At 46.8% G+C, this 24,595-nt stretch overlaps 1 protein-coding gene across 7 annotated transcripts in view; it reads right to left on the reverse strand.

Annotated features, from left to right (window-relative positions):
• The window catches only part of BCL2L1 (BCL2 like 1), a 47,204-nt gene extending 22,930 nt beyond the window's left edge, over positions 1-24,274 (reverse strand). The window contains exons 1-4 of one of the 7 annotated variants that reach the window (XR_002829455.1): positions 22,936-23,722; positions 21,975-22,670; positions 12,990-13,097; positions 9,250-11,836 (exon numbers count right to left, since the gene is read on the reverse strand). Coding sequence is in view for 5 of the 7 variants with exons in the window: in XM_023754356.1 (XP_023610124.1) it covers positions 21,975-22,538 (564 nt within the window). In the remaining 2 variants the exon portion in view is untranslated. Of the gene's footprint in view, positions 1-9,249; positions 11,837-12,989; positions 13,098-21,974; positions 22,671-22,935; positions 23,723-24,029 lie in introns of those variants that run through there. The other 6 variants (XR_002829454.1, XM_023754356.1, XM_023754355.1 and 3 more) reach the window with 6 other exon arrangements.
• Positions 24,275-24,595: the final 321 nt, after the last annotated feature.

Genomic DNA, 24,595 nt, shown 5'->3' on the forward strand with positions numbered 1-24,595 from the left:
CTCATCTATTTAATGTCCCCCAAAAGCTGTCTCCCTGTGGCTTTTCTCTGCGGGACAGATGGTGTCTGAGCTGCATCTTGGAGGGTGGGATCCTTGAGGGAGTGGTTGAGGTGGGGGTAGGACTTGCTGCCTGCTTGGTCATGGGATTCCCTGCTTTCCACAATAATGATCAGAGCTAACTCTTTTTTACTATATACTTGGCACTACATCCTAAGTCCTTCACACAAATTACCCCCATTTAGTTTTCAGCACCCAACTGCCTATAGTCTAGAGAGTAGATTTACATTTGAGTAAATTGAGGCTTGATCAAGTTCAAATCTTACCGGAAGTCAAGCAGACCTGAATGCAGGCAGTCGACTTCACAGCCCTCTCAGGAAACCATGACTGGCCATAACATCTTCCCCTTTTCATTAAATGGCAGCAAGCTCCTTCCAGTTGTTCAAGCCAAAAACCTGGACTCCTCTCTTTTTTTCTATCTCACACCCCTTATCCAATCATCAGCAAATCCAGTTGGCCTGACCTTCAAATTATATCGAAGTTCTGCTCACTGCTCACTACTTCTACCACACCTCCACCCTCATACAAACCACCATCACCTGCCAGGCTGCTTACTGGTCTCTTGGCTCCGCCCTTGCTTGCATAGTGAAAACAGGGACTTTGGTTTGTTCACACTTTATGCCCAACCTATAGCTCAGTGCCTAACACATGGCAGGCATTCAATAAATATTTGTTAATGAACAAATGAATGAATGACCAACACCTCTCTCAGGAAATGACTCAGATTCAAAGGGGAAGATCTGCCTTAGCTTTCACAGCACTCATGACCTTCGGTAGCTGCAAGGCAGTGTAGTCAATGTCCTTTACTATTATGAACTGTCCTGGGTGTATACATATGCCATCATCACTGAGTCATCCACTTGTGCCTGCATACATGCGCGCAAACACACACACACAGGGACATGGAGCTGGAGCAGGGCTGCTTCTGAGAAGAAATGAGGCCAGGGCACTAATGTTAGGGAACTGTCCTCCTCCTGTCCCTGCACTGTATTCACTTTGGTTTTATTCTCATGAATAAAGAGTCACTGGAGGGTTTTGAACTGAAGAATGACAGGTCTGACTTCTATTTTAGAAGGATCACTGGTTGCTATGTGAATTTGAGGGGGGCAAGGACTGGGCTAGTTCCCCTGACAAATAAGAAATAGCAATGGTACATACTGAGGACTTTACTCAGCAGTTTCCATTGTCAATATAGCACCTCAATAACTCCCTCAACAGTCCTGTGAGGTGGGTTCTAGCAATAGCCACACTTTACAGAGAAGAAAACCGGTGAGGCTCTGAGCTGTAGAGTCATTTATCAAAGATTACACAGCAGAATGTCAGCATCCAAAGTCTGTCCTCTTCACACTTGAATAGGCTGCTTCCAGCCAGCATCCATCCATAGCCTATCCAGGCTCCAAAACCCAGTTCCAAGTTCACCTTTTCCAGGAAGCCTTCCCCAACCTTCCCCAATGGGCTGTCCCCTCTTTTGAGAACCTATCTACAGGGCCATCATTCACTGAGTATTCCCTGGGTGCTGGGTACACTGCTGAATGCTTTATATATTGTGTAATATTCCAATAACCTAAGGAGCCACATACCCTGATAATATCCATTCTTCACATGAACAGTGGAGCTGAGAGAAGCAAAATCACAGAGCAAATAAGCTGTCTGCTGTCCTACTCACCTGGCACTGAGCCATCTTTTCATTACTTTCTTTTGATTTTCTTTCTTTCTTTTTCTTCTTTAATGTATTTCACTTTTTTTTTCTTTTCAGTCATTGGGTTAACGGGGATATTCACTAGATCATAGTGTGGTGGCTGCTCTGCTCTGAAATCTGTCTTTTTGTCCTCTTGACCAGACTTTAAATGCCTTAACACAGTGGTTCTCAACCTTCTGGCCCTTTAAATACAGTTCCTCATGTTGTGACCCAACCATAAAATTATTTTCGTTGCTAATTCATAACTGTAATGTTGCTGTTATGAATTGTAATGTAAATATCTGATATGCAGGATGGTCTTAGGCGATCCCCGTGAAAGGGTCGTTTGACCGCCAAAGGGGTCGCGACCCACAGGTTGAGAACCACTGCCTTAACATCAAAGTCCACAAATAACATTTTGTTTGCCCATTCTACAGTGTTGGGCCTGAGCCTTGAACTTAAGGCAAATGAGATCAGAAGGATCAGGAGTTCTCGCTGAGGTGGAGGAGAGGGATGGGGGCCCTCCTGTAAACCCACCTATTCCTCAAGAGTACTCTGTCCCCTAAGCTCAAGAAGTCTTGAGGACAGCTTTCTCCAGGAAAATGCACCTTCTAGCTCTTTAAGAGCAAGACCCTGTGGAGAGGTGAAATACCAGCACCCCAGCCTTGTTCCAAAGACATGTGCAGAGTGGGAAGGAAGGGGCAATGACTTTCAGTTCCCGTTAATGTGTCTAGAAGCAGCAGCTGATTCAGCTAGATGATGTCACCTTCCCAAACCTCCTGACCAGCAGCTGAGATGGGAAAAGCAGGAAACGGGGATACTCAGCTGGCTAAGTCCAAACATGCCTCTGGCAAAGGCCAACAGCAATCCCAGGCCCTGGAGTACCCTCCTGCAGACCAGCAAAAAGTCCTCAGTTGGGAGGACTGTAGGTGTCCTTTAAGACTCACATTCCAAAATGTGTTCCCAACTCTCCTTTTGCTAAGTAGCTTTCTGCATGTTCTGAGCTAACAATGCTTCATTTATTCCGAGGGTGGAGCTGTGGAAAAAGCCTAGGTTTGGAGCCAGACCAATCTGGGTCTGCATCCAGATTCTACCATGGACCCTGGGCATGGAACTTCATCTCTCTGAACCTGTTTCCTCATTGGAAAAGAAACTGGGGCCAACAGACCACGTACCATATAGACCGGGTGGGAGAATTAAATGAGAAAATTCATATAAAGTGCCTGACATGGGATATGTGCTCAGTAAATGCTAGTCACCATTATTCCCTTTGGATCTCTGTGAGGGAGGCGTGAAAGGTCATCTTCATCCGTAACACAAAGGACACAAAGGCCCAGACTGGGCCCACAGAGCATCAGTTGAGTATCTGTGTGGGTCTAAAGCTCAGATGAGCCAAGTTCAGTCTTGCCTTGCTTTTCTGTTTGTAAAATCTTTGCTTCAAATCTTCCCAGGCTGGCTCTTTCTCCTTAATCTACTCTCAGGTCAAATGTCATCTCCTCAGAGAGGCGTTCCTTGACCTCCCTGTATAAAGTTGCTTCCCTAGACACTCCATCACTGTTTCATTTTCTTTACATCATTTAACCTTCTATCTGAAATCATCTTATTTGTTTGTTTCTCAGGCTAGCTGTCTCCCCCAGTAATATAAGAGTTCTATGAAAGTAGTGTCCTTAATTGTCTTATTCATCACAGCACCCCTGACACTTAGCACGGGACCTGGCATGTAGTACATTCAATCAGCGGTTGAGAATCCATGTACATGGAGGGCCAACTTAAGTTATACACGGATTTTCTACTGGAAGGGGGTCAGAGCCCCTAATCCCCTGCATTGTTCAAGGATCAACTGTAGCTGGTGCTCAATAAGCATCTGCTAAATCACCAAATGAATGCACATGGGATGGCCAAAGGCTAAACTGACAATGGCCCCCATACTTACTCCTCTGCTCACTGTCAGTTCAAGGTCCTGGCTCCCATTTCAGGTGCTGGCACTGCTATCTGGGAATCAGTGGACCGACAGGTGGCCAGGATGGGCATCCATACCTGGCAATGACTCATCTATTGGGATACCAGGACTCCCAAGGAAGGCCTTGGAATCTTTCCCTGGCATTCGAGGCTCCCACAAATCTGGCTTCAGCTGACTTTTCTGGCTTTATCACCTAATGAGAGAGACCCTTCCACACGTACTTCATACTGACCTGCCACTGCTTATGGGTTTCTTCTTGAGAGTCCATCCCAGCCTGCATATCTTAACTCTTGCAGACCACCCCTCCCCTAGCTTGCTGGGAGCACCAGCCCCTCTTTACCCTGTCTCTGTGATTAAGTCCCAACACAAATCTCACCTCTTCATTAAACACTTCTCTTATTTGGCATTTAGCATTTATTGTTACCTTTCACAAAATCTCTTTTTTTTATATATATTTTATTACAGAGAGGAAGGGAGAGGGATAGAGAGTTAGAAACATCAATCAGCTGCCTCCTGCACACCGCCTATTGGGGATGTGCCTGCAACCAAGGTACATGCCCTTGACCGGAATTGAACCTGGGACCTTTCAGTCTACAGGCCAACGCTCTATCCACTGAGCCAAACCAGTTACGGCCACAAAATCTCTTTTTATGTGTATTGTCTTTTCTAATTCAATTGGAAGTGCCTTGAGCGCAGAACTGGATCTTCAATGGTGATCTCTCAGTTAATAAATCTTCAGGGAAAAAGGCCCTCTTTGAAAAAAGTTGGCTGGGTTCAGAGAGGGTTGGAGAGAGGGCCAGGCTCCTCCCTGCTGGACTGGCCCCTTTGGTAGACAAGGAGGAAGAGGAGGTCATACTGTCTCAGTCCAGGAGCGAGCTGATGAGGCAGTAAGGGAGCCAACGAATCTGACACTATCACATGCAGCCTGAGACAATCCCCAGGTCATGTGTGTGACTGGGGTTTTGAGAAACCATCACTTTCAAGAATCTGGGCATAATTTAGTTATCAATCATAAAGTATAGTAGAAAGACTTTGCTCAGTTCAAAGGGACTTGTGTGGTATCTATTTCTGTGAACTAATCTTAGTTCTGGTTCCTGTCCTCTTACCAAACTCTCCTTTCACTTGACTCCCCCTAGATATTTTATCCTTTTGGTTCTATACTTTGGTTTATTCTATTGTTCTGGAACTTTTCTAAGTTGCCTCCAACTCTTTGTAAAACAGAGTGAGGTTCCAATAAAAAAATAACAGTTGGTCCAGTTTTCTTTAAAATGTTATAATGGTGCACAAAAAATTATTTTCCAAATGACTCTATAACAATTAAAGATAAATGACAAAAATAATACATGTAAAAAAAATAATACATGTAAATCGTTCAGTATAGTGCTTGGCACTTAGTGAGCATTCAAAAATAAGGCGAAAAAAACACTGTCAATTCTTATTAGCTTCTCTTCTCTGGGCCTCAGTTTTCTCATGTGTAAATGAAAACAATGTCTTAGATTTGTTCATTTGTTCATTCATTCATTCCAAAATCATTCACTGAATGTTTACTATCTGCAAGGAACAGTTCTAGGCATTAAAGATGAAATTCTGAACAAACTAAAGTCCTTAATATCATGGAGTGTATATTCTAGTAGAAGAGACAAACAAAAAACAATTAAACAAAAAGAAAATTTTAGATAGAGGTATGCTATGACAAAAATACAAGAAGGTTAAAGACTAGAGAGTGACTCAGAAGAAGTGCAGCTACTTCAGACCAAAGGCCAAAGAGAACCTCTTAGAGGAAGTGACCTGTGAGCTAAGTCAACTAAAAGAACCAACAAGGCAAACACCAAAGGCAGAGCATTCCTGGCAGAGGAACAGCAACTACAAAGTCCCTCAGGCAAGGACAAGTATGCCAGGAACCAGAAACAGCAGATCCCTGAGGCTTGAGTGCAGAAACTGAGGGGTAGAGGGATGGAGGATGAAGAGGCTGCCAGTATCAGATCATGCAGGCCTGAGAGGCTTTGGTAAGAACTCTGGGTTTTATTCCAAGTGGGTGGAGGATAGTAAGCAAGTTGTGATAAGCTCTGAACTTGGTTTTTAAAAGATTACTTTGGCTGCAGTACTGGGGTAGAAGTGATTTTTAAAGATTCTTTCCCCATTCCAAACTTCTTTTTCTCTGTCAATCGACGCTCCCTTGAACTGGGTGCCTGAGCAAGAAAGATGATACAGCCTCTTCACGAGAGGGAGCCAAGGAGTAGTTTCTGCTCTGGGCAGGATTAGGGAATGTGAGCCACCTGGTTCTGCAAGTGATGGAGGGAGTGGCCCAATCAGGGAGGGGTGGGAATCCCAGTTTGGAAAACATCCGTAAGCCACCTGTATTGTCTCTGCCTCCCAGTGTGGAAGTTTCTGCCAATGACACAGTGCTCTGGAATGCTTCCCCCCTCTTCCCCCCCCAAACACACCCAATCTTCCGGTTACAGAGACATAGTAGTACTTCGCATTCCTCCCAGGATTTAGCTCAAATCTAGCCTATAGGAAATGGTCGATAAAGAGCTACTGATTGATTAATGAAGAGAGGGAATATTCTCAGCCATTAAGCAAATATTAATGAGTACTGTGCGTACTATGTTCGTCTCTGGGGATGCACGCTGATTAAGATGGGTTTCTTGACTTCACTGAGCTCAGAATTCAGCAGACGGACCATAAACCACAGGCAGTGACAATGCTGGATACCAGAGTAACAGCAACAACATGTACAAGGCCCTCCTTATCCTGAGGTAGAACACGCAGGCCTTGGAGCCCAGACTGCCTGGGCTCAAATCACAACTTTTTTTTTTTAATTATAAATTTCTTGTTTATTTACTTCCCTCTTTTCTATTTTAGGTTGGTTATCTTTTTCTCCCGAATCACAACTTCACCATTTACTAGCTGTGCATCTTTGGATAACTTCCTTATGCATCACTATTCTCCTCTGTAAAATGATATAACAGTATCTACCTCAATGGTACTATTTTGATAGGGGATGTTGGGGGAAGGTCAATTGGGGAAAAAAAAGGAGACATATGTACTACTATTTGTAATACTTTAAACAATAAAAAATAAATAAATAAATGGTACTATATTTTGAGAATTCAATGAATTAACACATATGAAACACTTAAGTGTAAGTGCTCAACAAACACTAGCTATTATTAAAATTACTATTAACAGCTGCGCTAAGCTTGACATGTATGATCTTACTTCATCCTTACAAAAACCCTATGAGGCAGGTATTATTACCTCCATTTTTCAGATAGGGGAACCGAGGCTCAGAAAGGGACAGGGATGTGCCTTAATCAAACAGCTGCTACATGATGGAGCCTAGAGTCAAACTCAGCTCTGTCTGACTTCAGAGCCTATAATTCCAACAATGAAATGATCCCATTCTCTTAAAAAGTCTCCAGCATGGTACAGGGGCCCCCATAAAGGGAGATGTGGTTATTATTCCATTGCCCCTGAAGATCTTCCAATAGTAGGTGCTGTGGAGCCCAGAGGAGAGGCCTCTTTTACCCTGACAGAGTCTAAGAAGAGTTCAAACGTACTAAACATACTGACCTGGGTGCCAACCACAGGCTTTGCTCTGGAGTTCCATGGCTTCCCGTCACTGAGATTTGGAGTACTAATTTGGAACCACAACCAAGTAAATCAGACTCAGAAACTGCCCCCAGGTGCCCAGACAGCTGCATGGATAGGCAGGTTGTTTCCTCAGGGTTGACTTCTTGTCTGGCCCTACATCTCTCTCAGTTTCATTACTTAGCCACCAGCCTCATACCTGCACCTGCTGCTTGACCTAGTCCCAGGAGACCCCAAGTCTTAGACTTGGGCCCCCTCCCTGGACCCTGCCCCAAGGGGCCATTTCTGAGTGATTCCCTGGGGACTTCCTTGATATAGTAACCCCTAGGGTTCCATATGAATGTGAGTACTTTGAGCAAAGGGAAAATCTTCTCCCCGAGTAGCAAATTGAGAGCAGGTAGGACAAGGGGTGGGTGTTCTTGTTCTGAATCAGAGGTAAGCGCAGGGTGAGGCCTGGTGTGCCTGCATTTTATGTTTAAGCAGCACTGATCCTGGCCAGGTTAGGTCTCTCACTCAGCAGTATACCCTAGATGGACAAGAACATCCAGGGGTTAGAAATTAATGCTCATCTCTACTTCCCATTTGAGTCACACTCAGAAGCCTGGCCTTGCCTGGTAATCTGCCCACAGAAGGCAACTGATGGCTGAATCAATGAATGACCAAACTTCATCATGAGAGGAAAAGGAAAGACCCAGCATTTGGTAAGCTTTTACTCTACATCAGGCACTGCGCACACACCATTCATCGTTATGAATGTTAGTTAACTCAGTCACTAAACACTTAGCCACCAAATGCTAGGCTTAATAGTAGCTGATAACAGTGAGAGTTTCCATCCTCAATAAGCTCAGAGCACCTTGCTTAGTCTTTCTTCCAACAATCCTGTGAAATAAATATTATTTCCCATTTATAGATGTCTAGGCTTAGAGAAGTTACTTGTCCAAACTCATGAAGCCAGATAAGTGAGAAAGCTAGGATATTATTTCCACTCAAAAAAATGCTTGTTGGCCCTAGCCAGTTTGGCTCAGTGGATAGGGCATTGGCCTGCAGACCAAAGGGTCCTGGGTTTGATTCTGGTCAAGGGCAGGTATCTCAGTTGCAGGTTCCTCTCCAGCCCGGGCCCTGGTCAGGGTGCGTACAGGAAGCAACCAATCGATTGCTTCTCTCACATCAATATTTCTCTCTGTATTTCCCTCTCTCTTCCACTCTCTCAAAAAAAAAAAAAAATCAATGGAAAAATATCCTTGGGTAAGGATTAAAAAAAAGCTTTTTGGTTGAATGAATGACAGAGCTATGGCTATGATCTCAGTCAAGGAGCAGCAATAAGACCAAACATTTATAGTTCTCAAAGTGCTTTCTCATCTATCATCTCCTTGGGCTTCACAGCTTGCCCATGAGGGAGGCAAGTTGGGTGTTATCTTTCTTCAACAGATGAGGCAACAGGCAGAGTTTGGGCACAGTAAACAAGGACTGGGGCCATCCTGGAAAAACTCCAGAGTCCCCAAAACACCTTGTTTAATCAAACACATGCCAAGCACCTACTATGTGCTAAGCATGCTCCTACACACTTTAAATACTCAATCCACTCAGTCAACAAATGATTGAGCACCTTCTATATTCCAGGTTCTGCGGCAGGATCTAGAGATATAGCAATGGATAAAGCAGAGGAAGAGTTCCCTGTTTATTGAAGGTATTTGGCAAAGATAAAAGGAAATATGCTGCCCCATTACCAAATGCCTATTCTGCAACACTGGCCAAACCCTACAGTGTACAAAACATGACTTGGGGACCTTGTGGAGGAGGTTGGGGGACAAGGTTGAGTCCGACCTGAGCTTCAGAAATCTTAAGATCTCCAAGCTCTTAGTTCAAAAGATAATCCACATACTTTATCAGCCTAAAAGTCTGCTTTTTTAAAAAAAATTTATTTACTTATTTGAGAGAGCAAGAGAGAGAGAGACAGAGAGAGAAAGAAATTGGTTTATTGTTCCACATATTTATGCACTCATTGGTTGATTTTTGCATGTGCCCTGACTGGGGATTTAACACACAACCTTTTGGCATCTGGTTGATGCACTAATCAGCTGAGCTACCCAGCCAGTTTGCTCTTAGAGAGTAGCTCTAATAGCAAAGACAGCAACTTGATCACCTGTGAAGGCAATATGATAAAAAAACAATAGTAGGACCATACTGAGTAGTAATTACTATATGCCAACCTACATGTTAAATGCTCCATGTATCTTACAAGTTATTCTCATGCTTATAAAAATCTTTCAAAAAAAGCATTATGTATTATTATCCCCCTTTTTGACAGATGAGGAAACTAAGGCTGGGGGAGATTAAGTAATTTGCCCAAGGATAACCATAGAGAAAGCAGGATTCAGCATTGGTTGTCAAATTTTGTACCTGACTCTTAACAGTGATGGATTTCTCACAGGGAGACAATGGAGAGGTAGGCATCAGGAATACCAGGAGCAGCTGCTGCTTGGAGGGCTGGTGCCTCCAGAGCCCCCAAAAGATTCTTCCTCACTCCACTGAGATGAGAAGGTAAGGTGGAAATTGTTAGGTATGCTCAAGCTATCCCTAGGGCAATAGGAGTGTCTCCCATTCTGCTGAACCTCCAGGGAAGAAGTTTGTGACCTCTAGTTGCCATCTACCAAGCTCTGAGGGAGAGATAGAAGGGGAGCTGTTGCAGAATAGTCTTTCCTCCCTGGGATGGGGTGGGGGAGCATACTAGAGAAGAAGCCTGATTGGTTCTTTACTCTCTTGGGCAAGAAGCCTATACATGTGATATGGTGCATGTCCTTCACATGGAACTCCTTTGGGGGAATGTCAGGGCACCTTTTGGACCCAAGTAGCCTCAGAAAGGAGAGACTGGCACAACTCTGAACTGCAAGCTAAGCTAACAACTTCTAAGCATTGTAACTAGGTCATCAGGTTCCTGGAGAAGCCAGCTGTGGCTGGGGGTTGGGGAGGGAAATTTTTCAGCCTACCAAGATCCCTACTTCCCTTCAGGCCCCACCCTCCCCGAAATCTGCACCTGCTCCCAAGTGGACCCCTCCCCCCAGCTGGGCCCAGCTGTCAACGGCTCCCAATGCCCCGCCCCAGACTTCCACAGGCCAAAACCCCAGAAGGGGGGAGGTTACTGTTGGGCAGGAGGCATCTTATTGCCACCTGAACTCTTCAGAAGGAAGCCATGGGGCAGGGAAGGAGTGGCCTCTCTTGGGGGCTATTTCTTGCTCTATTAGGACAACAAGAAAGCTGCCCCCCTTTGGGCCGCCCGGGGTACCTTCCTGGCATTGTTGCCACAGGTGGCAAGAGACAGGTGATGTTTACCCGGCTGAGACCAGAATTGCCAAAAGGCTTCAATCAAGCTTTTGAATCTGCACCTGGCCCAGAGCCCCAAAATAACCACCAGGGCAGCCTACCTGATCTGCAGGTCGCAGGTGCCTCTGTCTGCTGAGCCCCGGCTGGCAAGGGATTCTCTTTCCCAGGGGTTACTGGAGACCTAGTTGCATCCCTCTGGTGATGAGCCTCTCCCCACTGGATCCCCCTCTACCATCAACCATCCCCATCCCTCTTCCCAGAGGCCTCCATCAGTCACCGCTCCCTTTTTCATGACCAGGTGTACTGACAATCCACACCCTTTTCAGCCAGTCTGTCTCCTCACTGTCTCCCAAATGCTTCATACACAATCCACCTTCCAGATCTGTCTGGGTGGTTCTTACCTACTGAGCCCACCCTTGCCACATTCTTTTCACCTACTGGAAGTCTTCATAGCCCACATCTTCTTAACAGATAATAATGATGCCTTACATTGACTGAGCTTACTATACTACATGTCAGGCACTGTGCTGGGTGGGCTACAGAGTCACTCACTCATTCAACAAATATTTGTTGAGTGTCTCCTATGTGTCAAGCACTCTGCTAGATGCTGGGGATGAGGGTAAAAATGAGACAAAGCCCCTACACTCTGGGAGTTTAGGTTTTACTGGAGGAGATAGACAGTAAACATGTAAACATGGGCAGCCTCTGAAGAGGTGATATTTGAGTTGAGACCTAAATGATAAGAACACAGCCTTAATTAGAGCTAGGGGAAGAGTACTGTAGGCAGAAGGAACACAGCAGCCTATGAGAAAGAGATTATTGCTATTATCTTCATTTTATAGATGAGGACACTGAGGACTCAGTGTGAATTACACAAAGCCACACTGCTGAGAAAACTATTATTCAAGTCCCTAGCGACCTTTCCCCTTTCTGACATTCCACAACTGGCACAGAAGAGGGTCTGGGTTGGTGATGCAGTTGGCGAGGGAGAGGGTACACACTGATGATGCAGGCTGAGGGTAGAGGCCTCTGAGCCGAGTCATCAGCTGAGTAGCTGATGGTGGAAACGGGTTGGTTTGGCAGGGGTCCAGGGCACCTGTAGGACGCAGCCAGTGGGTCTGTCCTCTTCTGCTTTGGAGTCTACACCACAGATTTGGCACAGTTTGCCTGGAACCATTCATCAAGGGTTTTGGGTCTACTCCTACTGCTTCAAATGAGTTTGCTTCCTTAGAGACAGAGACATTTTTTGTAGCCTAACCTGCATCTAATAATAACAACCCTTCATGTTCATTGAGCACACCCTTGCTGAGTCCTTGCCCAACCCCAGGCCCTGTGCCAAATACTCAAAATGAAATAAACCAGTCTGGGCCTGCAAAAAAGCTATGACGCAGTGGCTTTAGGGTAGGCTTTGGCACCAGATGTATCTGAGTACAAGATGTACAAGGTGTGTTACTGTGGACACGTTATAGAGCCTCTTGAAGCTCTGGATTCTCCATCTTCACATTAGAACAGTTGTGAGGACCAAAGAAGACGATTATGTCAAGGGCATAAACACAGCACCTGGCACAGAGCCAGCAGTCAACATAGACTGTTATTATTACTAAAAAACACTTTTGTGTTTCACTTTCTGGTTTAAGCCTCGCTTACTCTGGTAGGTTGATATTACTCTCTAAGATTTATGAATGAAAATTTGAAGCTGATTTGCCTGGTGTGACGCCACCAGCAAGATATCAAGCTAAGTTTCAAATCGGAGTTGAGTGTTATCTATGGGTGTTTGAAGGTGATCAATACATACTAACTAGAATAAACCTTGCCTGGCATGTCCGGGAACTAAAAGGTCAAATCGGTAATGTATACAGCCTGATGGCAGAAGGACACCAGCCAGGCCCAAGGTGTGGGGCATAAAAACATACCATTGAGGCATGCCACTCACTGCAGTATCCAGTGTCCCTAGCATTCAGCACATATAAAGCATTCATCAGTATTGGCTGATTTAACAAATGAAAAACTCCGAAGACATTTCTGAGCAATTAGGCAACATCGATACACCTGCCTTACAAGCCAGAACTCGGATTCTAAATCTGGCTCTGCCATTCACTGTGGGACAAACCCATGCCTTAGTTTCCGCCCTGAACTGGGACTGACCACCTAACCTACCTCACTGTAAAATGATGTATACAAAGAAGTCTGGTAAATTAAAAAGTATTATCATGCACATAAAAGCAATTATCATCAGACAATAAGGCGGTAAAGTCTGAAGTCAAACACCTGGAGTTTGAATCCCAGGTCCTCCTGGTACTAGCCTATGAGGCCCTGAGCATGTCACTGTTCACTAAGCCTCAGTTTTCACAACCATAAAATGAAGATAACACCACCTACCTTGTCGGTTTTTTAAGAAGAATTAGAGATAACATAGGCTTTGGAGTGAGATAGAATTGGTTTCACAGACTCTGCCTCCTGCTAACTGAGTCCTTCCAAATCTGTGTCCTATAATGATAAGATTTTGAGATAATAACACAGAGATGATGTTGGTAAAGGCCTGCCACACAGTGAGCACCGGATAAATGTCAATGATCATCTTGACACTGGTACAGTGCGGGTAGGGGGCACAGTACAGTGTTTAAAAGTGGGAGCTTGGAGGCTATCCTCCCAGGCTTTGCCACTTACTAACTGTGCTACCTTGCATAAGCTGCTTAACCTCTCTGTACCTCAGTTTCCTCATTTGTAAATGGGGATAATAATAGTACCAACTTCAGGGTGTTGTCGTGCGAATGGAATAAATTAATACATGTAAAGCACTTGAACAATGCTTGGCATAGAGTAAGCACTTGATAAATGTTAGGTGCTATTAATAGTGATGTTAACAATAATATTAATCACCAACTAGAATAAGAGGGAGAGACTGGGACACAGGCATCCCATGGAATAATCTGAGGTAAGTTCCTAGGCAGCTGTTTCTGGGCAAGTTCTTAACCTCTGAGAGAAAAACTTCTATGGAAAGGACCTGAGGCTGGAGGCTCCTGAGCAAAAAATCCCTGTCCCACTGACCAGGAGGTCAGCCTCTGGGGAGGCAAGTCAGGCTCCTTGGAAGGGACACTGTGTTCCCAGCCGCCTGACTCAGGGGAACAAAGGCACGTGTGTGTGGCCAGGGAGGAGGGAGGGCAATGTTTCCCTTTCAAGAGCAGAACAAAGGATCTGAGGCATAGTTGAGTGTGTTCCAATCCCCTCCCAAGCTATATCCCCCGCTTCAGATGATTGTCCAACAAGGTTTTCAACCTAGCTTCCTGAAAGGTGCTGGGGACGGGGGTGGAGTGGGTCAGGGTAGGGGGGCAGGCTCCACTTCACTCTACCCTCTGTCATCAATCTCCAAGAGGCAAGATTTATATGTGACAAACCTCTAAGATCTCTCTTAGGAGTCTCCATCCTGTGCAGGGGTGGGGTGGAGACCCCTGGGGGAACTCAGGGTTAATGGATGACATAAGCCATTGCAAGTGACAGGCTAAATGTCCCTCTAGGGCAGCGGTTCTCAACCTGTGGGTCGCACCCCATTGGGGGGTCGAACGACCCTTTCACAGGGGTCGCCTAAGACCATCGGAAAACACATATATAATTACATATTGTTTTTGTGATTAATCACTATGCTTTAATTATGTTCAATTTGTAACAATGAAAATACATCCTGCATATCAGATATTTACATTACGATTCATAACAGTAGCAAAATTACAGTTATGAAGTAGCAACGAAAGTAATTTTATGGTTGGGGGTCACTACTACATGAGGAACTGTATTAAAGGGTCGCGGCATCAGGAAGGTTGAGAACCACTGCTCTAGGGGAAGTCCAAGATTGGAACTGCTACTGAGTGAAGGAGCCATGGAGAGAACCCTGGAATTCTGACCAATCCCCCAGTGTGGGGTTGAGAGAAAGGTCTGATAGTACTAAGTAGAAATGCATTTTCTAAATCTTAAAAGAATGATCAGAGGCTGGAGAGAGAAGCTGGGTGAAGGGTGAAGGGGAGGAAGCAAAGAAAGTAACTGACAAGAGGAAAGGGAGGGACACATCCAAAAAAAGTAGTTTGTGGAGGGGGGAGCCTTTAGGGACATTACTTTCCAGTTTCCATACTCTCGCCAGCAGGAATCTGGCTGCTGGGTTGGGACAGGAAGCAGTCCATGGAAGTCATGGCAATGGCATTTCCTGAAGAGCAAGAAAAAAACCTCTAGTTCCGAGGGGAGCTCTGGAGTCTGCCCAAAAAGCCGTGTAGCTTAGAGCTAGCTGTAAGGCTAGCTGTAAGGCTCCAGCTTGCCCTGAGAGTGTCATCAGGGATGAAACCAAGTAGCAAAGGTTCCAAAGGTAGTTTCTTTCCACACAAACAATTATTTGCAAAAATCAATATGTAGTAAACGGGAAACCAGATGATGTGATTGATTGAGGAAGCCCTAGGATGCAGCTGCTGTTTGCCGCTGATCCTAATAGTCACTACTCTGAGAGCCTTAAGACTTGAACTAAATCACTGAATCTTCAGAAAGAGGCACTATTATTATAGCCATTTACAAGTTAAAAGACTTGCTCAAGGTCACGTAGCAAGTGAGTGGTCAAGCCCTGATTTGAAAGGCCCAACCCTGCATCTTCCTCCTGATGTAACTTCCGGCAAGCTGCTTCATCTTTCTCAACCAGATTTCCCTCTGGCTCACCACCCTGGGTGGCCATGAGCATCAAAAAGACAAGGTGGATATGAAAGTGCTAAGCGGTAAAGTGCTACATAAATCTGGAGTATTGTTAGTGTGGGGTCGGTGATAAATTGCCCTATATTGATACTGAGATAAGTTAAATTTTGCAGTTAAAGCATTGCAGCTTCTAACAGAAAAGAGCCATCCTAAAACATAACTAACGTGAAATATAATACGGGAGGAATCTGCCACAAGGCCTAAGGCCAGTGAGAACCAGGATTCCTAGACTATCTACTTCAACCCTCCATCTTACAGATGGGGAAACAGGCTTGGGGTTGAAGTGACTTGGCCAAGGTGAGATAGTGAGTTGGAGCAGACTGAGAGTACAATTGGGGTCCTGACTCTAGACCAGGGCTTGTACTACATGGCACAGGAACCCTGTGGTGCTCCTGCTCTGACAGGAACACTGGTAAGGCATGTCTGCCCTGAGGGTCACTATTGCATCCAAAAAAAAGGAGGCTGGATACTGAAGATTCCGTGAGTAGGTCTCTGACATGAGTTCTGTGGCAAAGAATAACTACACCACCATGTGCCAGGATCTGTGCATCTTAGGCACACCTCATTAGGTCTTTGCCATGACCTTTTGAGGCAGGTATTATTTGTCCCAAGGCTCAGGAAATTCAAGGAGTTAGCCCAAGGTCACAAAGCTAGATGTGGGTGAGCCAGGACCTGCATCCAGGCATGTGACAGTTATTCAGACAGAAATATTGTAGCAATGGAGGAGGACTATTCAGGATACCGTATTTGGAGAGAATGATCCCTGAAGAACATGTATCTCATTTAGTCCTCATTCTGTGATTTCTAAGTGGTTGAAAAATGTGGACCCATCAATATGCTGTGTAAGCCTGGTCTTATTTTTCAGTCCCTTTTCACCACTTCCACCTCTACCTCCTGATCCAAGCCACTATTTTTCTCACCTGACAGTTGCACCAGCCTCTTCACTGGGCTCCCAGCAGCCACCCTAGAAGAATTCAGATCATTTCACCGCTGCTCCAAACCTCCTGGCCTCTCTCATGTAACCAAAGCTAAGTCCTCATCAAAGCCTGTGATGTCCCATGTGATCTGACCTCTGACTACCTCTCCCCCCCTCAATCTCAACCACTCTCCACTGTCACCTCTTACCGCTCATCCCTCTTACTGTTTCTTCTCCAGCTGCATTGACCTTGCTTATCCTTGAACATGCCAAGCATACGCACTCCTGAGCCCATTTTCTCTCCTTAGAACACTCTTTATGCAGGTACCCACATCGTCCACTACTTCCTTCATCTTCTTCAGGTCTTGGCTCAAATACTAACTGTTGGCGATGCCTTCCCTGACCACTCTTAAAATTGCAGCCCCACCTCCCTTGCTAGGTATGCCCTATGCCTCAACCTGTTTTATTTTCTTCCTAACACTTACTAACACCTAATATACCATATATATATATATATATATATATATATTTACATGTTTATTGTCTGTCTCTCCCCACTTGAATGTGAGCTCCACAAGGACAGAAGATTTGTTTTATTTAATGCTGTACCTCTGGTACCTAGGACAGCCTGACATACAGTTGGAGTTTGATAAATACTGTTTGAATCAATGAATAAATGATCAGATAAAGGGCAGTTTCCATTACTATTATCCTGGTTTAATACATGTCTGTTTCTTCAGAAATTTAGTGGGCATCTCTTTCACTAGGTACCTGCTATGCCTAAGACCTCTGCTCAGTGCTGAGGAAATAAGTATGGACAAACAAGTATTGACTGGGACACTCAAGAAGCTTCTAAACTAATAGAGATATGGTAATTTTAGAATTGTCTTCTTTACACTAATTTAAACTCTACCACTGTTATTTTCCGCTCATTAATGCAAGTTCTGCTGGGTACTATACTGATAAAAAAAAAAAAAAAAAAGGCTTAGCCCTTCTTCCTTCAGATATTTGAAACTGGTGATCATATTCTCCTGGGTCTTCTCTTCCCCAGGCTAAACAAAAAGACCCAGTGGGATTGTGTGACTCGAGTCTGCCAACTGAGAATGGGGAAGACAGACTGCCGGCTGGAGGAACAGAAAAGCAGCAGATCCAGGAGCAGCGTGACTTCTTCAAAGAAAAGAGATGGAGTCCTTAGGGAAGACTTCATGGAATTAGGTTGGAGGTTGGGGCTAGGGACAAGACCCTGCTAATTAACGTAGTAGGAGATTATGTTGCCGTAGAAGAGCAGCTCATCGGGAATTACTCCTAAACCAACCATGCTAAACGCAGAAAAAAACACAGTTACTGAAAGAAAGCCCATAAAGAAAGGCTGAGGGTGCTGAAAAACCAAGGCGGCTGGGCATAGAAGAGGACACTCAAGCCCACTGGCCTCAGGACAGATACCTGTTTGGGAAGAGACAGCTAACAACTGTTGCTTCCTGTAGCCCAAACAAATCAGGTGACTGCCCACACAAAAGTCAAGAAAACCCTCTGGGTTCTGTTGGGGCTCCCTGAAAAAATACCTGGGTATTTTTATACCAGAAGTTGAAAGGCTCCATAGGGATACTGGGGAAATTTGTCCTAGGAAGTCTAGAAAACCCTATAATGGTGATAGAGTTTTAACAGCAACCTCAAATGTACATCCAGAAGAACTGGGTGCTTTGAGGGGGAGCCCCTGAAACACTTCTATCTCAATTTGGGACCTGAATGAGATTACTAAAAATTTCCACGTTTGGGGTTTCTAATGGGGTTTCCCCAAGAAAACCACAGAGCTGCAACTGCTGGTGAGATCTGCAAAGGTCGCTGAGGTATCTGAGCAGACGTCTATACAGAAGCCGCCAGACCAGGCAAGAAGAAATGTAAGACCACAGAGCCATGCAGACTGGAAAAGGCCAAATTATGTATTCTCCCACACACACTTCACGGCTCTCAACAATGGCATTTCCATCTAGCTATGGGGTTTCCCAGGGACAGCAATCCCAAAATGTCTTAGCCCACCAGGGTCCTCACCCCATCACTGTCCACATTCCCACTGGAAAGCCCCAGAAACACTCTGTCCCTTCAGGGAAGGTCACAGTACATATACCATTCTGAGTGAACATCTCAGGGGCTGACTTTGTTTCCTCCGAAACTCTGGGGGCAAAGTTCAGTCTTCTGAGACAGGTAGTCTATTCAGGGGGTGCTCCCACCCTACAATTAAGGCCCAGGAAGGGCCTTTGTTCTAGATCCTTTACTAGAGTCAAGCTATGGTAGGTGGCTATCATTATTTCATTTTACAGGGAGAGATGGATGAACAAGAGACAAACAGGTTCAGCATCTTGCCAGGTGACCCCAAGCAAGCAAGCGGTGATGTAGCTATGAGTCTGGAATTCCAGTCCTTGGAGCATCCCCCACAATTAAGTATACATACCCGGAGCAGGCCACCTTCTCCCCACATGCACATTTCTTATCTATTGGTAGGGCCTGAGAGGGTCTTAACAATGAAAAACTTAACAAGAAGCCCACTCTGCCTGGGCAAACTCCTGATACCGGCTTGAGTTTACCAGTGCAAGAATCTGAGTCTACATACTTGCCTTTGGGAACCTGCTACTGCCAATAAAGGCACTGTTCTTCCTGCAGCGACCTAAACAATGCCAAGATCACAGACCAGAGTGAGCACCTCCACAGGCATGTTTTACTCAGCCCAACAGCATCTCTGGCTTTCTGTGCTAGTCACTTTATTATTCCTTGGAGAACTTGATATGGATGGAAAGAGTTTTAGACTTTGGAGTCAGGCCAACCTATGTGTAACTTCTCATTCAGTCACTTAACTGGCTGTGGGACACCTGGGGCCAGTCACTTAGCTTCACAGGTAAACTGGGAATAAACCTACCTACCTTAAAGGTTATTGTGTGGAATATATAAAATAGCACGTCATTTCCACGAGGAAAGGTACCATGTCTGGCTTATGGCCAGCATCTAAAACATCGTATGTTTCACAGTAGATGCTCAATAAATTATAGCTGCATAAGTAAAAGACCTAAGACAATGCCTTGAATATAAGATATACTCCATAAAGGCTCATTTCCTTTCCTTTTCCTGTAGGGATGTTAAATTTAGAGAATGCCCAAGGATAAAACAACCCATAATTCCTACACTCCTGGATTCCCCCCAGCCTATCCTCCAGGAAGGTTATGAGATGCCACTATAGTAGCCAATCTGTGCAGCTCAAACCAAATGGTACCTGAAAGTGGGCAGGTGCCTTCTACCCAAAAGATCCTGAGTCACCCTAGCCAGTTTGGCTCAGTGGATAGAGCATCAACCTGCGAACTGAAGGGTCCTGGGTTCGATTCCGGTCAAGGGCACATGCCTGAGTTGTGGGCTTGATCCCCAGTAGGGGCATGCAGGAGGCAGCCGATCAATGATTCCTTCTCATCATTGATGTTTCTATATCTCTTTCCTTTTCCTTTCCTCTCTGAAATCAATAAAAATATATTTTTAAAAAAGAATTAAAAAAAAAAAGATCCTGAGTCAATACCTTCCGGCCTCAGGGAAAATGCATGCCCAGAAATAGTTCTGACATAACTGGATCATCTGCACACATCCCCTCTGTTCACCAAGAGGAAGAAGTATATGGTATGTTGTCCAACGGGCTCTGATAATTCTTGAGCAATGAGAGAAAATGGAATTTCAATATAGTGGCTGTCTACTGAACTTGCCCAGTGCTGCTGTGTCTAAAACCTCTTTTCACATGCAACACTGATGACTGGCAATTCTCTGGCCCAGGTAGCCCTCTGCAGAGGCTGGCTGGTAGACCAGGCAACTCTCCCAGATTGCCTTTTGTTAATAGCTGGCAACAACCCACCTGTTATAGGACCACTGGCCAAAGACAACAGTCATGCAAAGTAGGCAAATGACCCAAGTCTACCTAGAGATGCCTCAGAGGGTGTGTCTGAATGAAGCACTGGAATCCTGTCCCTCCTGTAATCAGCTGAACAAATATTTGCCCCCAAAGAGAATCAAAGCAGGAGGGAATGAGAGGTCATTGAACAAACCAACAGGAACTATTTAATCATTTATCCCCCCAGGGAGTTCATTTACAGAATGGCTTTCAAGTCTGGTCAGCCTTAGCTCAAGAGTGCCCTCTCCTTTACCTCCCCCAACCCCGCCCCAATCATCTGACCTCTATTGACTTATCTCTTTGCCTTGTACAAGTATTGGCAACGGAAAGAGTTGATGAAGTTGCAAAGAAATGGGAAATAAGACAGGGGGTGGGGTTCCAGGGCAAACTCAGAGGTCTCTGCTCATTCGTAAACTGAAGTGCCTGCCACGCCCTAGGCCCAGCCTATAGATAATTGCATTCTTGACATTCCTGAGTCCACGGTGCATGGCCCCTTCCATCTTAGTTTCTTCAATAGATTACTTATTTTGCACAGCCTGCTCAATTTTAGGGGTATTCTGAAGGGACAGAATACCTCTCATAAGCCCTCACCTCCCCTAGGCAGGGAGATAGCAAGAAAATATGACTGAGGTCACTGTAGAATAGCAAAAATTACCTACAATGACCACTGATACAGAATCTCTCACCACTGTCACATCCTAACTTGGTGACAAGCAAAAGAATTCTCTCTCCTGGGAAAGCAATGAGGCATGACTCCTGGTCCCAACTACTACAGCAAACATGTTGGTGTCAGTCACTGTGCTCATATTAGCTCCAAGATTATAATACCCTGCAAGGCAAGGAGGGCTTGCCACATTTTTTTAGTGGAAGATACTGAGGCTCAAGGTAAACTGGTCTGTCCAAGGTCACGTAGCTAGTTAAGTGACAGTGCTGGGACTCACACCCATGTCAGTTTGACTCTGAAGTCAGTCACTGAATCTTGATGTCCCATAGAGCCCCCACAGACTCAGTTCTTGCTTTGCCAGCAAACAGTGCTCGGTGAAGAGGCCCCAGGGCCCTGGCCGGAAAGCAATAGGCAGAACAGCTGGAGCTCCCCAACCGACTCTAGGTAGTGAAGTACAAAGTTCAGGCTTAATGTGTGACACAGCAAGAGCTCAGGAAACAGGCCAACCATATAGAAAGTTGCACACTTTAGAGCAAATGAACACAGGGGTGCAGCACAAACACAACTGGCCACTGCCCTAAAATCAGGCAATCCTCAGCCATCCAAGCCAGTGGAAACTCCTGCCTGGCCCTGCCTTTTTCTGAGAGAATATCAGGTATGCAAACTTCAAAATAAAAAAGAATTTGATGTGGGGGAGGGAAGCCCAGAATAGACTGACATCCCTGAGGGAGTAAGAATGGAGGGGCTTATGGGTCACTGATACTCGCTATCTTCTCTAGGCCTTATACTCATCACCCCTTTGGGCGGTGAGCCATTATGTCAGGGTGAGGGGAACCCTGGACTAACTTCCCGCTCTCAAATGAACAGGCTATGATTTCCTCCACCGAGAAACTGGAACACAGGTGGGAAAGAGTGGGGTCACGAGGGTGACCAGAATGAAAAATGCCTGGTCCGTCAAGCACTCGGTCATCCGTTTTTTAGAACCGATAACCTTTTGCAGTGCAGAGGCCAGTTCATGTCTCCTTAACAACATGTCCAAGTAACCATCCGGCACAACAGAAAGAGACATGAGGAAGGGCTGATGAGATCTCTCTGAGCAGAGGCCAAGGAAAAGGGACACACAAGGGGTGTGGTCCTTACCCAGCCTCCGTTCTCCTGGATCCAAGGCTCTAGGTGGTCATTCAGGTAAGTGGCCATCCACGTTGCAATCCGACTCACCAATACCTGCATCTCCTTGTCCACACTTTCCACGCACAATGCCCCACCGAACGAGAAAAAGGCCACAATGCGACCCCAGTTCACCCCATCCCGGAAGAGTTCATTCACTACTTGCTCAAAGCTCTGATATGCTGTCCCTGGGGTGATGTGGAGCTGGGATGTCAGGTCGCTGAACGCCCGCCGGTACCTCAGTTCAAACTCGTCGCCTGCCTCCCTCAGCGCTTGCTTCACCGCTGCCATGGGAATCACCTCCCGGGCATCCAAGCTACTGCTGTGGCCAGTGGCTCCATTCACCGCAGGGCTGTCCACCAGGTGCCAGGATGGGTTGCCATTGATGGCACTGGGGGTCTCCACCTCTGATTCAGTCCCTTCTGGGGCCTCAGTTCTGTTCTCTTCCACATCACTAAACTGACTCCAGCTGTATCCTTTCTGGGAAAGCTTGTAGGAGAGAAAGTCAACCACCAGTTCCCGGTTGCTCTGAGACATTTTTTATAATAGGGATGGGCTCGACCAGTCCATTGTCCAAAACACCTGCTCACTCACTGGAGTCTGGTCTCTAGTTAGTGGTTGCCTTCTGAGATCCAAAGCCAAGATAAGGTTCTGAAGGGAGAGAAAGAGCTTTCAGGAAAAAAAAAAAAATGAATTAATATGCAAGCCATTTAACCTACAACATCGCATTCCACCTCCAGATACCAGAACTGGCTTCTTTGTGGTTCTTATGAACGCCTGAGACTAGCTTCTCAGACTCCCATCAAGTCAAATTGAAAGCACCAGTAGTCTCTGAACCATCACACCGGCCTTTTTTTCTCCCCCACCCCCGACCCCAGCCACCTCCTTTTCCCCGAAGCTGTCGGCCCCCCATCCCCACCCCCGCTCCACCTACATTCAAATACGTCTCTGGCCAAGGCAGGCAGGTGCAGTCCCCGGGCGATCTTTTGTACCATGGGGTCCGGAGAGGAGGTGGCTGCCGGTAACTCGACCGGCCTCACGGGCGGCTGGCAAAAACCCCAGCTGCGGCTGCAGGGACCATGCGGCCCTGCCGGCTGGGTGTCCCGAGGGCGACACGGCAATTACGAAGCTCAGGAACCGGCCGCCTCGCTCGCTTCCTCCTCCATCGCCCAGAATGAGGGCGGCCTCCTGCCACCGGCAGTCCAGCCCCCTCGCTCGAGCACGCTCCTCCGCTCTCTGCCTCCTACTGGGAGCCAGGAGAACTCTCCCGAAGGCGGCCGGGGCAGGCCGTAGGGCTTTTTGTTGTTGTCGTTTCTATTTAAGGACCGGCCCCGGGTGAGGCTTCCGAAACCCCGAAAGGACTTCTCAATGGGGCTCAAGGTTTCGATGAGGGACAGAGGGCAGGGGAAACTGCCTCGCATCTGAGGTCTGACTTCGGAAATGCCATCCCCGGGCCTTTCCGGGAGGCTGCAGGCCGGGGACCCCCCAGAAACGCCGCTGGTGTTCTCTGAATTCCCCAAAGGCCCTGGACGCGGCGGTGGCGGTAGGGGATTGCCGGCTCCTCCATTTCCCGCACGGACACAATGGCCGCCGGCGCCCCGCACAAAGACCGGGTGAGGGTGAGGGCGAGGCGCCGGGCCTCTCCGGTCGGGGAGCAGGGTCGAGGCCTGCTCGAGGACCCGACAGCTGAGACCACGTTTTCCCGGAGCCAGGCTCCCGGCGGCTTCCTGGCGCCCCCGGGAGGGCCGGGGGGCTGGGGGCTGCACCTCTCCGGAGCCGGGGTGGGTGGGCTGCGGCCTGGCGGCTCCTCCCGCGCCCGGGGCCGGGTACCCGCGGGGCCACCGCCCAGTTGCTAGGCAACCGCTCTCCCTCAGGGGCGCCCCCTAGACCTTTCTGGGAGAAGGGGGTCTCGTCCCCGGCGGCCCGCCCCTGTAACCAATCAGAGAGCCCAGTCGGCACGGAAGCGGGGCGGCGAGGGCTCCCATTGGGCGCAGCGCCTGCCACACACAGGGGAGGCGGTGCTCTCACCTGCGAGCCCCGCGAGCCGTGGGGGGCCACATTCCCCCTTCGTCGGCCAGGTCGTTTCCAGATGCGAGGGCTCCTGGCGGCCGAGTTCCGCGCCGCTGACCCGGGCCGGCCTACCTGGCTGATGGCTCCCTCTGTCTCTTCCGAACGAGCCGGCCTCAGTTTCCCCTGAAGAGACCGGGGGAACTTGCAAGCTCAGTCACTTCCGGTGCCGCGGCAGCGCGCGCGAGCCCGAGACGCAAAGGGAGTGTGCACGCCGTGAGGACTGGCGTCAAGACCTGGGAGAGAGCGCCCCCTTGCCGTACATCTCGGGAACCAAAGACGGAAAAAAAAGTTTACATTTATATTTCCATTCGTTCATTTAGTCAGTCATTTTCATCTATCTGTCAGCTTATATATCGAAAAAACATTTCGCTGTGGCTAAGAACATTGTGTTTAGGATTCCAACTCCAGTTAGTCAAGTTCCTCAACAACCCTGTGCCTCAGTTTTCTTAACTGTAAAATGGGTAAAAATCAACCTCCATCATTGAGTTACTGTGAGGATTAAAATAATTGATATTTGCCCTGTC

The sequence above is a fragment of the Myotis lucifugus genome, unplaced genomic scaffold (assembly GCF_000147115.1).
Source record: "Myotis lucifugus unplaced genomic scaffold, Myoluc2.0 scaffold_60, whole genome shotgun sequence".
In the NCBI taxonomy this organism is placed as follows: domain Eukaryota; kingdom Metazoa; phylum Chordata; class Mammalia; order Chiroptera; family Vespertilionidae; genus Myotis; species Myotis lucifugus.